Source organism: Lycium barbarum, chromosome 3, assembly GCF_019175385.1.
Source record: "Lycium barbarum isolate Lr01 chromosome 3, ASM1917538v2, whole genome shotgun sequence".
In the NCBI taxonomy this organism is placed as follows: Eukaryota; Viridiplantae; Streptophyta; class Magnoliopsida; order Solanales; family Solanaceae; genus Lycium; species Lycium barbarum.
Window position 1 is genome coordinate 26,860,199 of NC_083339.1, and position 12,918 is coordinate 26,873,116.

Genomic DNA, 12,918 nt, shown 5'->3' on the forward strand with positions numbered 1-12,918 from the left:
AGATGTTATGTTATGTATGATGAGGGGGTGCCCGGGTGGGGTAGCACCGGGTGCTCGTCGCGGCCCCCTAGCCGGGTCGTGACAGAGGGTGACATCTTTCAGTCATTCAGGGTGAGCTACTTGGTTATCCGTGGCCCTTGAAGGACCTCCTCTATTTATTTCTGTTTTTGTATTCCACAGACAATATGTAGCCTTCGGGTATTTTCAGACTTATATTCCGTATTATGTTAGCGCTCTTGTACCCTTTGACCAGATTTTGGGGTTGTCGTGACATTTCTAGTTATGATAAGTATTTAAGACTTGATAACTTATTCTTATTAGATTTTCCGCTTATTTAACTTGTCATTAGTAATGTGGTTCGCCTACTCGGAGGGATAGTGTAGGTGCCACCACGACTCGCGAATTGGGTCGTGACAAGTAGATAGATAGATAGATTAAAATATCTATTTTTATATCTTGAGTTTAGGTCCGGGCATAATACGGACCTCGCGGAACTAGTATATATATACACACACATAGATGCTTTCAAATCAATATTTAACCTCTAAAGCATCACTTGGAATGGGATAGAGAGCCTATCAATCAGAACAAACAGATCCACTTGAAAGTTGAAACTCAATGAAGAAGCTAATTTAGATGTCAAAAGTTTGATCACAGGGTTTGGGTGGAGGAGAGGACCAGGATAGAAATTCAAAAGGACGACCTAGATGACCATGTTTCAATAAGAAAAGTGTACATTCAATTGAAGAAAAAAAAAATCATATATCGTCTTTAGCATTTGAAAAGTAATAAAAACTCGTCGAGAACAATAATTGTATTACTATACAAGTATATTATATTAAGGCGTCCTTCTTACATTGTTGTGCTTATTTATTTCGTTCTTTAAATATTCACACTGCTTGCGCAAAATCCTGCGTACACCACTGCATTTCTTGTTGTCTTTTACATCATAATTAAGATTTAATTTATTGGTATAAGGACTCTATCGTGACGACAAACGAGTACACACCCTCGCTTCTTTGTAAGTTCTGCCTGGTCGACAGAAGTAACCCTTCTTTGGGGCACAATGAATATCTTCAGAGCAAATGCATAGTCCTTCTAGAGCACACCCCTCTTTGACTATGGTCAGCCCATCTTTTAAGCCTAGAACTTGATCTGTCCACTCACTTGAAAATAACCCTAATTGGTCATAGCTTTGTTTCACTTTCAAGAATTTGTCAGCATTTTTGTACTTGCTGATTGCTCCAATAAATGCCACATTCCTATTCTTTCCCCAATGTGGCAAGGCCTCATATTTGAAGAATGCAAGTTGCTCTATCTCTTCAAGGAAATCTTCAAAGAGCCTAGGAGACATTGGGTCCTTGCTTCGGTAATATGTGATGTCAAAATCCAAAGCATCTTCTTGTTCACCCAAGTAAGCATTTGAAGTTGTAAGGTACCTCATGAGGATGCCATTGTATAAGTCTAGGACACATAGTGCCCTAGGCTCCAAAGCAACTAGCCTTTGGACATCTTCAATGAAGTCTTTGACTTTCGATAAGCTAATACTGAATGTTGTTTGGTGAAAGAAGAGACCTTTAACTCTAGAATCCCAAGGACATGTTGTGATTCTTGCATCTTCAAGGCTGTCTAGGCATGTTCCTGATGCTTGGAATCGATTGTGAAATCCAACCATTGGGTAGCCAGTAAAGGCAAAACCTGAGAGAATGTGAATTATTATTTTTACTACTACTACTAATATTACTTCTACTATTATTACTACTGCTGCTGCTGCTACGAGTCCGCAACTTAATGACCCAAAAAGTGGTTGTAGGGACCAAAATAACGCAATAAAAAAAAAGTTACCAAAGTGACCTTTGCGCACTAAATTAGTGCGCAATAGGACTAAACTGCAAATTTATAGTTAAGTCCTATTGCACACTAAATTAGTGCGCAATAGGGGTTATATTTTTTTTTTTTTTTGTATAATTTTAAAGTTCTCAAATTCACGTTTTTTCCATACTTTGACCAATTCAAAACTCCGAAATATAAATATTTTATATAAAACTTGATATCTTTTTTTTGCGGACAATAATGTCGGCTATTATATAAGTATACCTAAACGTTTGGATCGTCATTTTAGGGGTTGTAAAGTGCCCCTAAGTAAGTTTTATTTGTTTGAATCTTGTTATCTAAAGGTTTAAGTCTTTTATTTATAATTAGTTTAGTATGTCACACGAGTTAGTTATAAACGATAACAAAGAGTAAAAATAATATTTATCATTAAGAAATAGATACGCAAAAAATATACTTATTTTACTTAAAACATGCATCATGCACCCAAGTTGTTTTCTCAATGCCTTCTCAATGCTTCCACCTAGATTTGATCCCAGGTGGTTGGCATAAAAAAGAAGTACACCACCAAGCCAAGTTGGTGAAAGCTACAATGTAGACACTTTTCATAATGTTTACTAATGCTATCTAACTTGTTTTCATAAATTAAATTTCGAGCCTTGAAATTTGACATTCAAAATATCATTATCACAGGATTACCATCTTGAAATATATTTTTTATCATTAGATTTTTACTAAAGATGAATAAAAAATTGTGCACCAATTTGGGGCAAAATTCAAATTGAATGGGATAAAGGACGTTTTTCTAAAACTGGCCCGGCCAAATCGCCTTGCGACAGTTTATGCGGCTAGATCTCGGGAAAATATGCAAAATAAAAAAAAAAAAAAAATCGCGTAAATCGGACATCTGAGCACAAAGTTTTGACCGTTCCAAGTTTCACCAATTTACAATTACTTTTTCTACCTATACTCATTATTGATAATTTTATCTTATTTTTATAACTACTTAAATCTACTGGATAAAAAATTTATGGGACTTGTATAACGCATTCATTTACTGCGTTATTCAAACAATTTTTTTAATGACGTCATTAACGCAGTAAATTACTGCGCTATAAAATAAAATACTTAAACCTAAAGATAACAAGTTTCCAAACAAACAAAACTTACTTCGGGGCACTTTACAACTCCTAAAACGACGATCCAAACATTTACGTATACTTGATGTATTGAGCCTATATTATTGTTCGCAGAAAAAGATAGCTGATATTACGGCGTTTTGAAACATCACTAATCTTTGGTCAAAGTATGGAAAAAATGTGAATTTGAGAACTTTAAAATTGTAAAAAAAAAATAAAAAAAAAATAACCCCTATTGCGCACTGATTTAGTGCGCAAAGGGGACTTTGTTTTTTTTTTTTTAACTGCGTTATTTTGGTACCCGAACCCACTTTTTGGGTCATTTAAGTTGCGGAATCCTCCTCCTCCTCCTCCTTCTCCTACTACTACTATTATTACTACTACTGCTGCCGCTGCCGCTATTATTATTATTATTATTATTATTATTATTATTATTATTATTATTATTAATAATAATAATAATAATAATAGTAATAATAATAATAATAATAACCTCTCTATAATTGCCATGCGTTATAATATCATTTCTATAACGACCTGATTTTCTTCGGAACTGATTTTTCATGTTATGTTTTACTTCTCTATAACAACATTCTACCTATAACAGTAGTGACATTCATTATAACGGTACACTCTTTGTAAAATTACCTCTTTATAACAGTCATACTCAAATATTGTGTAATAATATTTTGTAAGAAATATATTGTTTATAAAAATAAAATATTTATGGTAATAATAATAATAATAATAATAATAATAATAGTAATAATAGTAATAATAATAAAAACCTCTCTATAATTGCTACTCGTTATAATATCATTTCACTGTAACAGCCTGATTTTTTCCAGAACCGATTTTTCATGTTATATTTTACTTCTCTATAACAACATTTTACCTATAACGGTAGTGGCATGCATTCTACCTATAACGGTAGTGGCATTCATTATAGCGGTACACTCTTTATAAAATTACATCTTTATAACAGTCATACTCAAATATTGTTTAATAATATTTTGTAAAAAATATATTACTTATAAAAATAAAATACAATAATAATAATAATAATAACCTCTCTATAATTGCCATTTGTTATAATATAATTTCACTGTAACGGCCTGATTTTCTCCGAAACCAATTTTTCATGTTATATTTTACTTCTCTATAATAGCATTCTGCCTATAACGGTAGTGACATTCATTATAGCAGTACACTCTTTGTAAAATTACCTCTCTATAACAATCATACTCAAATATTGTGTAAGAAATATATTATTTATAAAAATAAAATATTAAAATATTTATAGTAATCATCAAGGGAAATCTATTGAATATTGTGAAATGATATTACCTCCCTATAACAGTCATACTCAAATATTGTGTAATAATATTTTGTAAGAAATATATTATTTATAAAAATAAAATATTAAAATATTTATGGTAATCATCAAGGGAAAGCTATTGAATTCGTTTTTGCTGAAAGTTTGGATAAAACTCTTAGACAATTCAAGCGTTGTATTATCATCAAGAGACTGAAATTACAAAACAACCTACAGTTGTAGAATTCTTACGTCAAACTTGAAATATTTAAATTTTCAATTAATTTTAAATGCATATATGTTCCTTAGATTTTAATTCTTTATCGGTGCAGTACAACTAGTTATGAATTTATTAGTCACTTCAATTTTTAATTTATAAAATATGAAAATCATTTGAGATTTTAAAATTAACAAATATTTTGTTTTCGTTTATAGCATAAAAAGTATAGAAAAATAATTTTTTGCGTACTTTTGTTTATAACAACTAAATGAGATCCAAACATCAAATGCAGTATACATATATAATAACACCTCACTATAGCAGCCATTAAATTTTCGGACAAATGATGGTAGAGAGGTTTGATTGTATATTAAATAATATTCATACAGCTAAATCAGGATTCACACGGCGGGTTAGCTAGGTTAGGTACCAATCATGTCTCATGTCGGCTTGTGGGGGTGACAGAACAAACCATCGGCTTACTAATAAAAGTATATATATATATATATATATAAAATAATGTTTTCATTATTTCATCTCTATAATACAATCTCCACATTATAGTCTTAGTATAATTTGTTCATAAAACAAACGTCCCCTTAAAGAAATAAAGCAATTCAACCGAGAAAAGGGGACTGTAACTTTGAAAAGCAGTTGTCAATACTCAATACTAATCCATTATAATTACTATGTTGTGCCTTCAGACGATGGTATTGGCAAACAATATATATTGTTTCGAAACTAACTTTTCGTTTTCTAATAAACCAAAAGAGCCTTTTAGTTCTCGTCATGATTTCTTTCTTCCACTATGTATGTATTCAATAATGGTAGAGTCAAGTGATGAAAGAATTAACTAACCATTGTTTGTGAACCCATAAGCACCAATCTTCAATGTGGAAGTGGCGATTTTGGCACTTGAACATTTTCCAAAAGCATCGTTTGTAGATTCTTGAGTCTCCTCTAGTGAACAAATAAGAAATACAAAGAAAGTACAGTAAGGTCATGGCCAGGTATAGAAAATGGAGTCCGAAGCCTAAAGGGTATAAAAATACACGGTATAAATCAAAAGGGGATAACTAAAAATTTACAGACCAAAACGGGTATAACGTGGATTGGTCCACGTTATACCCCCCAAAAAAAATTCAACTGTCAGACCACTGAAAAATTAAAAAAAATAAATTAAAAGGTATAACGTGGATCAGTCCACGTTATACAAAATTATTTGTATAACGTGGATCAGTCCACGTTATACCTATTTACTTGTTTGATCTCTTGTGTTACTAATTTTCCTTCCTGCTCCAATTTTATTTCACAATGAATTCCATTATTATCGTGTAGCTCCTTGGCTACTGCCTCAACTTTTCCCTCTATCACTTTCTTTCTTGCAACTATAACCAGCAGAGAAGTATACAGAGGAAAACCCAACTTTCAAAATAATATAATGTTCTACTTTAATTTATGCCTAACATAGAGAGGAAATTAAATGGAGCCATATAGGAGGTTAGAAAATTTAAGACTTTGTCTGAATGAGTAAATCAAATGGGACCGCAATGGATGTAGTTGAGTGATGTATTTAAAGGGACCATATACTATACAACCTTCAAGATGAGTATCTATATACTTGTATTCTAGCTGTTACGAAGTTAGAATATAACATATGGCAGGATGAGAGCCCAAGACTTCTGTAACTTAAAAATAAATTTTTAGAATTAAAATAACCCATTAAAAAATAAAGAAATTAAAATAGGTTTTACGCACAGAATATATGCATAAAAGGACCAAAGTGTACATTTACACTTAAGTTCTTTTACGCATAAAAGCACTGCAATCCAGCTTTTGTTCTTTGAAAATCACTCAAAATTAAGTTTTTTTCTGTACGTTGACTGAAGATTAGTAACGTTTCTAAACTCCAGAATATAAATATTTTATATAGAACTTAATATCTTTTTTAGCGTACAATAATGTCGGCTCATTACATCAGGTATACATATATGTTTGGATCGTCGTTTTAGGAGTTGTAAAGTGCCTCGAAGTAAGCTTGGAAACTTGTTATCTTTAAGTTTTTTTTCGTACTTTGACCAAAGATATATAAATATTTTATATAGAACTTAATATTTGTTTTAGCGTACAATTTGTAAAATGCTCCGAAGTAAGTTTGGAAACTTGTTATCTTTAGGTTTTTTTTCGTACTTTGACCGAAGATTAGTCAGGTTAGTATGGTGGATCAGTCCACGTTATACCTTCAGTCCACGTTTTGAAAGTTGGGTTTTCCTCTGTATACTTCTCTGCTGGTTATAGTTGCAAGAAAGAAAGTGATGGAGGGAAAAGTTGAGGCAGTAGCCAAGGAGCTCCACGATAATAATGGAATTCATTGTGAAACAAAATTGGAGCAGGAAGGAAAATCAGTAACACAAGAGATCAAACAAGTAAATTGTGATGACAAAATCAATGAAAAAGGTATAACGTGGACTGATCCACGTTATACCTTTTAATTTTTTTTAAAATTTTTCAATGGTCTGACAGTTGAAATTTTTTTTTGGGGTATAACGTGGACTGGTCCACGTTATACCCGTTTTGGTCTGTAAATTTTTGGCTATCCCCTTTTGATTTATACCGTGTATTTTTATACCCTTTAGGCTCCGGACTCATAGAAAATGTTAGTAACATGTAAACCAGTTACTAGCTCCCTCCGATCCATATTACTCTCTCCGTTCCAAAAAGATTGTTTAGTTTGATTTGACACAAAATTTAAAAAAATAAAGGAAAACTTTTGAAATGTGTGGTCCAAAATAAACCTTAAATATTTGTGTAGCAGTAAATCATTTTATAAAGTTAAACTGTTTCTAATGAAGAAATGTGTCAATCTTTTTGTGACAACTTAATAAGAAAAGTAAGACAATCTTTTTGAGACTGAGAGAGTAATTTAATGGTATTTTTAGGTTTTATATTTAGTTCAAAGTAAATAATTTTTTACATAATTAACAAGTTATTAATTGTTTTTTTTCCTTCAAAATTTAACATTATTTAGATAATTGTGATAGTTTACATATACAAGAAATCATATTAAATTGCTGTTATTTAATTAAATGGTAATTTAGTGAAAAGCACTTCTTACTTTCTTGGGTTTAGGGTTTTTTTTTTTTTTTTTTGGGGGGGGGGGGGGGGGGGTCTTAAGGGGTGTTGAAAGGAGTAATAATTACACCCTTCGTTCATATTTGCTTGTCCATGTTTAAATTTGGTACATCCTTAAGAAGTAATAAATAAATAAAACGGTAATTTTGCTATAGTAACCCTAATTATTACAAGTCATTTAATGTTGGGAAATGATGTGGAAATAATTAAAGCATTAATAATAAGGGTAAACTAGTATAAATTGATATTTATCTATTGATTTTTCAAATTGGACAAGTAAAAGGTGAAAATTTATTTTTAATATCATGAACAAAATGGACGGAGAGAGTACCTGAAGTTCTTAAAATGGCGAGGACGAGTGAAGATGTAGAGCGAAATCCTAGAAAATCATTAAGGCCATTGCCAGGAATGTTGGCAGGAACTCGATCATCAATCCTATAAACAACCTTTTTCATGTTAAACAGAGATTTATTTATTTAATATTATGCATCATTACAAACAGAAGTTGTAGCATTACTGCTAGCATAAGATTGTTCTAGCTAAATAGTAGAATTACAAACCTATAAACAACCTTGCGCTGACTAGGATACCATGTAAAATCTGCAAATTCATGTTGTCTCCCAAACTTAGCTGCATCATCCCCCAAATCTGAGTCATTCCTTTCTGAAAGGGTAATTGAACGTTTGAACACTGGTTGCAGTTTCAGTGTCACCTAAAATTTCACACACGATAAGGATTTGTCATTCTTATAGATATATCTTCAACATTTTCGATATATGCTTCTTGTAATCGTCTTGTGTTGTTATGTTATACGCTATCAATATGAAAGGAAAGTATTCCATCCATTCAATTCACACTTAAGAAGTGATTGATAAAATGATAAGTTTACTATATCACCTTTGAATATAATAAATTCAATATTTTGGGAAATGCATTGGAAAATGATTATAATTAATGAAAGGATAAATTAGGAACTAAGTGAAAACCGGACATCTAATTTTAATATAATGGGCAAGTAAAAGTGGATGATGGGAGTACTGGTAATAATAAAAAATAGAAGAGAGAAAGGACATGGGAACCTCAATTCCTACTTAGGCGAAGCCGATTCAGGATTTAAGTTTTATAGGTTCAACATTTAAAGTTCATAGCATTAAACTCATTATATCTTTAAAGTTAGATACCTACTACTATTGTTGTAATTTTCGTGAAGTTTTACATATAAATTTATGCTTTCCGTTGAAAGTTCTGGGTTCATGCAGATGAACCCGGTGTCGGTATGTTCCATCCGCCTCAAGATCTTTTTTGAATTTCAGAAAGACTTTTACATTCTAATAATAATTATATATATAAGCAATAATACAAGTTAAAAGTCAATTCTTCTCCTTTAATGGGTTTTGGTTTGAAATTTTCACCCTGAAAACTTTCCGTCTTTTCATTTTGGTACAATTGGAAGGTCGGGGGAAAATGACAATTAGCTGGACATGATGCTATAAACAGTGTTACCTGTGAAATAACTCCAAGAACACCTAGGGACACTCTAGCTGCATCCAGCTCAGGGTTACCATTTGTCAGTGTACGTACTTTAGCATAATTATTTGCCGCTTCATCTGGTGTGATAATTCGAAGTTGCACAATATAATCATGTACCGAACTTCCCAAACCCCAAAGAGTACTTCCGTGAGCACCTGTTATTGGAAAACATAATTCAAAGTTATAGGAAATTAAAATTGAATAGAATAATTTTGTAGTTTAGGTTTTCCAGTTTTTATTCGAAGTTGGTTTTGGTAATATTATAAACAAGAATGCTGCTAGTTATTTGCTTATTGAGGAGAAGCTAAGTATGAAAATTCATAAAGAGAATATCATAAAATATTTTTCTTCACCTGTCCCAAGTAGGCCACCAATGGTTAAACCCCACCAGTAAGGCGTATAAGGCAGGACCAGTCCTGCCTTGGCCGCCTCACGGATCAACTGTTTCAAAGTCACCCCACTTTCAACCGTCATGGTCATGTTTTCTTGATCTACTCTTAGGATCTTGCTTAGAAACTTTGTACTTATAAGCAATCCATCTTCACCATCTGGACAAACCAACTTTGGTATGCTGTGTGAAAACCGAGTCGCCACTTTCATTTTTCTTTTTTCCTTTGTTGCGTTTGCCACTATAGAAATGATCTCTTCTTCTGTGGTTGGAAAAACAGCTTGAGCTGCCTTGCAAATGGTCCGATCCGGGAAGGCACCATAAGAGTTTGTAATGGTGCAGTTAAGGTTGGTTTTGGATGAACATTTTATGGGATCTTCAGGTGGGCTAGATTTCACTGAGTAAATCATAAAGAAAATCCAGCTTAGTTTCAAGAAGATTTTGGGGTCACCCATGACTGGTAATCTGAGAGAGGAAGTACAAATTCTAGACAGAGAATTACCGAAATAAATTTATGATGTAGCTTATAAGTTAAAGGCAAAATATCTGGAAATTTCCTTAAATTTGGCATGAATTATTAGTGGCATGAATTCTTGGTTCCGGCTCCTCTCCATTTCTCTTTAATTCATTTTCCCTAAATTCTTGCTTGGATTAAGGACACGTGACATAGTCTAAAATTAATGGTCTAGATTTAATTAACTAAAGTAAAACTTCTAACCACAATTAGAATAATTAATTACTTCCATATATTTGCTCCCAAAATATACTATTACAATCCCACAATTCTAAATCTACATTATATTTTTTTCTAAATATATTAAAAACTTTTCTTTCTTGGCATGAATAAATTTTTGTAGTGAATCATTGTTATTTTTTCGCTTCTTTTTCTCTATCCCTCGATATTGAAGCTTATCTCATAGGTATATACTCACGTTCTCATTCAAAGATGGAAAATTAGAAGTAAACTCAAACCTATGATGATACAAATAAAGAACTTTATAAAATAATATTTGCCAAATAAAAATATAGTGTGGCCTAACATAATATTAGTAGTACGAGCAAATTAAATTTAAGCACTCAACTTTCTGTTACTCTATCGCCTTACAGGAGTTCTGGCCCTTTCAAATTCAATTAGAAAAATAAATATTATGAAGAAAAAAAAAGGATAGACGTAAAAATATTTAAGGCATGGAAAAAGTTTACTCAAGGAAAGAAAGAAAAGTTTGTAATATATTTAGGAAAGATATAAGGTAGATCTAGAATTACAGGATTGTAAAAATATATTTTGGGAGCAAATATATGGAAGTGATTAATTATTCTAACTATGATTAGAGTTTTGTTTTAGTTAATTAAATCTATTCCATTAATTCTAGATCATGATATGTGTCATTAATCCAAGCAAGAACTTGAGGAAAATGGAGAGGAGCCAGATTCTGAATTCTTGCTCCCTCTGAAGTTGGCTATTTGATAATTTTTACCCCCACACAATCTCATCCTAAGAAAGTGAGATACACTCACATGTCTGTTGATTTTTTTGAAAAATAAAAATTAATTTTTTTTCCTTTATTAAATTCATTAAATTCATTAAATTTTGGATTTTATTTTTCATATTAAATTATTTAACAAAAAAAAAAAAAACTAGGCTAGAACTCCACTTTTGAGGCAATAATTTTTTATCTGGCTAAAACTAATGAAATTTCAGCCAATTTTGTTTTACATATTTTGCCCGAAAAGAAGAAATACACTATTGAAACCTATAGTTATTATATCTAAGTTAGATATTTATAAAGATTATACAGTTGCAACTTCATTATTCTACTAAAACTTTGTAGTTCACTAAAAATAAATTGCTGTTAGATTAAATTTGCATTATATATTAAGATGAAGCAAGAAGAAATACCTAATTGAAATAAATAAACTATTATATATGGCTGTATCCATTAACAGTTGAAATATAGCCTACTAATTGAAAGCTCTCCTGCGCCTAAAGACTATCAAATATAGCTACTCTCTTTGCCACATCGTTCTATAAGGGGATAAAGAATAGGAAATTGTCAAATTAGGGGCGGAATTAAGACTACTGATAGTTAATATGTAATTAATAATTTGTGTCGAAGTTTAGAAAGGTTTTTAGGTATTCTGGCCAAGTAGAATTATGAAAAACCTTTTTATGTCTCAGCAATTGAAACTAGTTAAGTGAGACTTATTTTTTAATTTCATAAGCTGGTGGACTCAATTATTACACTTTTTGGTGCACAAATTTTGAAAACACTGACTTGTGAGGTAAAAAGAAGTAGTTCAGTTGCGTGAAACACTTGTTAAATTATATATAGAGAGAGTATTTTGTAGGCAAAGAAAGGAGCCCATAAAAATATCTTGACATGAATTTTGACATTCCAATTACCCCCTTTATAATCTTCATGAACAGTGTTATAACGTCGGTACTTGAGACAGATGGCTACTTTTGTTTTTGCTATCATGAGTAAAATAAGAGACTTTTCTGCGAATTTTTCTTTAGATGAAAAGTATGTTATGAATTCACAGGCGGAGCCAGGATTCAAAGCGTGTGGCTTCGAAATTCTAATTCGTTTAAGTTAGTGGGTTCTAAATTAATAATTTATACATATTCAATAAATTTCTCAAGACAAATACAGACTTTTAGACTAAAGTTACTGGGTTCGCCCCTGGTTGTGACATGTCAAAATAAGAGAAGACTTCCTCCAATTTGTTTTCTAATTTATATTGCTGTAGTGACATGCCATTAATTCCATCATTTCGTTTTTAATTGATCATGTTGCTAGTGTAAATATGAGTCACTGTACAAAGTGGAAAGCATTACTACCTTTGAAGCGAAGAGATATAATAACCAGAAGATAGAACCATATTATAGAAAACAACTGTGACATAGGTGTAAAGACATCGCATATTTTTTAATGTTTTTTATTTTATACTCTAGCATAAAATTATTCATTTCTTGAAGGCTTACAGGTTGAATTATTATGCGGAGACTTGTTTCACTAAATGTCAGAACAATTAGTATGTGTAAAAGGGAGTACCATTTATTTCAATGAATAGTACTGTGCTTTTAGTGGGGTGTGAAATGTGAAGTTTACGCAAAAGCAATTTGTTTTTTCTTTTTGGTTACTTTGGGTGCTATTATTTTCTTATTTTATTCTTGGTAGAAGGGTCTATTATTACTAGTATTAGTTTTAGCGTACGTGCGTTGTACGTAACATCAAATTAAAAAAAATTATACAAAAAGAACGACTTATATAAAATAGCAATGAACGTTAAAATAGATGCAAATGTACTTTGCTAATAATATCGAGCTTTTCAAATACATCATTTTATTAATTGTAAT

The 12,918-nt window shown here is 31.6% G+C and overlaps 1 protein-coding gene across 1 annotated transcript; it reads right to left on the bottom strand.

Annotated features, from left to right (window-relative positions):
* Nucleotides 1–833: 833 nt before the first annotated feature.
* Nucleotides 834–10,151, bottom strand: LOC132630849 (probable L-gulonolactone oxidase 6). The gene is made up of 6 exons (XM_060346448.1): nucleotides 9,523–10,151; nucleotides 9,143–9,324; nucleotides 8,200–8,351; nucleotides 7,971–8,074; nucleotides 5,366–5,467; nucleotides 834–1,698 (listed from the first exon to the last, which is right to left on the bottom strand). The coding sequence occupies exons 1-6, from the start codon at nucleotides 10,010–10,012 to the stop codon at nucleotides 983–985; spliced, it is 1,746 nt and encodes a 581-aa protein (XP_060202431.1). The 5' UTR covers nucleotides 10,013–10,151; the 3' UTR covers nucleotides 834–982.
* Nucleotides 10,152–12,918: the final 2,767 nt, after the last annotated feature.

Bases quoted from the DNA above. Each gene is read 5' to 3' on its own strand.
- LOC132630849 (XM_060346448.1), bottom strand. From the start codon at position 10,012: ATGGGTGACCCCAAAATCTTCTTGAAACTAAGCTGGATTTTCTTTATG. The intron at 9,325-9,522 runs GTGAAGAAAAAT...TTCCAATAACAG, and splicing joins TGGTGGCCTACTTGGGACAG to GTGCTCACGGAAGTACTCTT. The intron at 1,699-5,365 runs GTTAGTTAATTC...ACATTCTCTCAG, and splicing joins TTATGGGTTCACAAACAATG to GTTTTGCCTTTACTGGCTAC.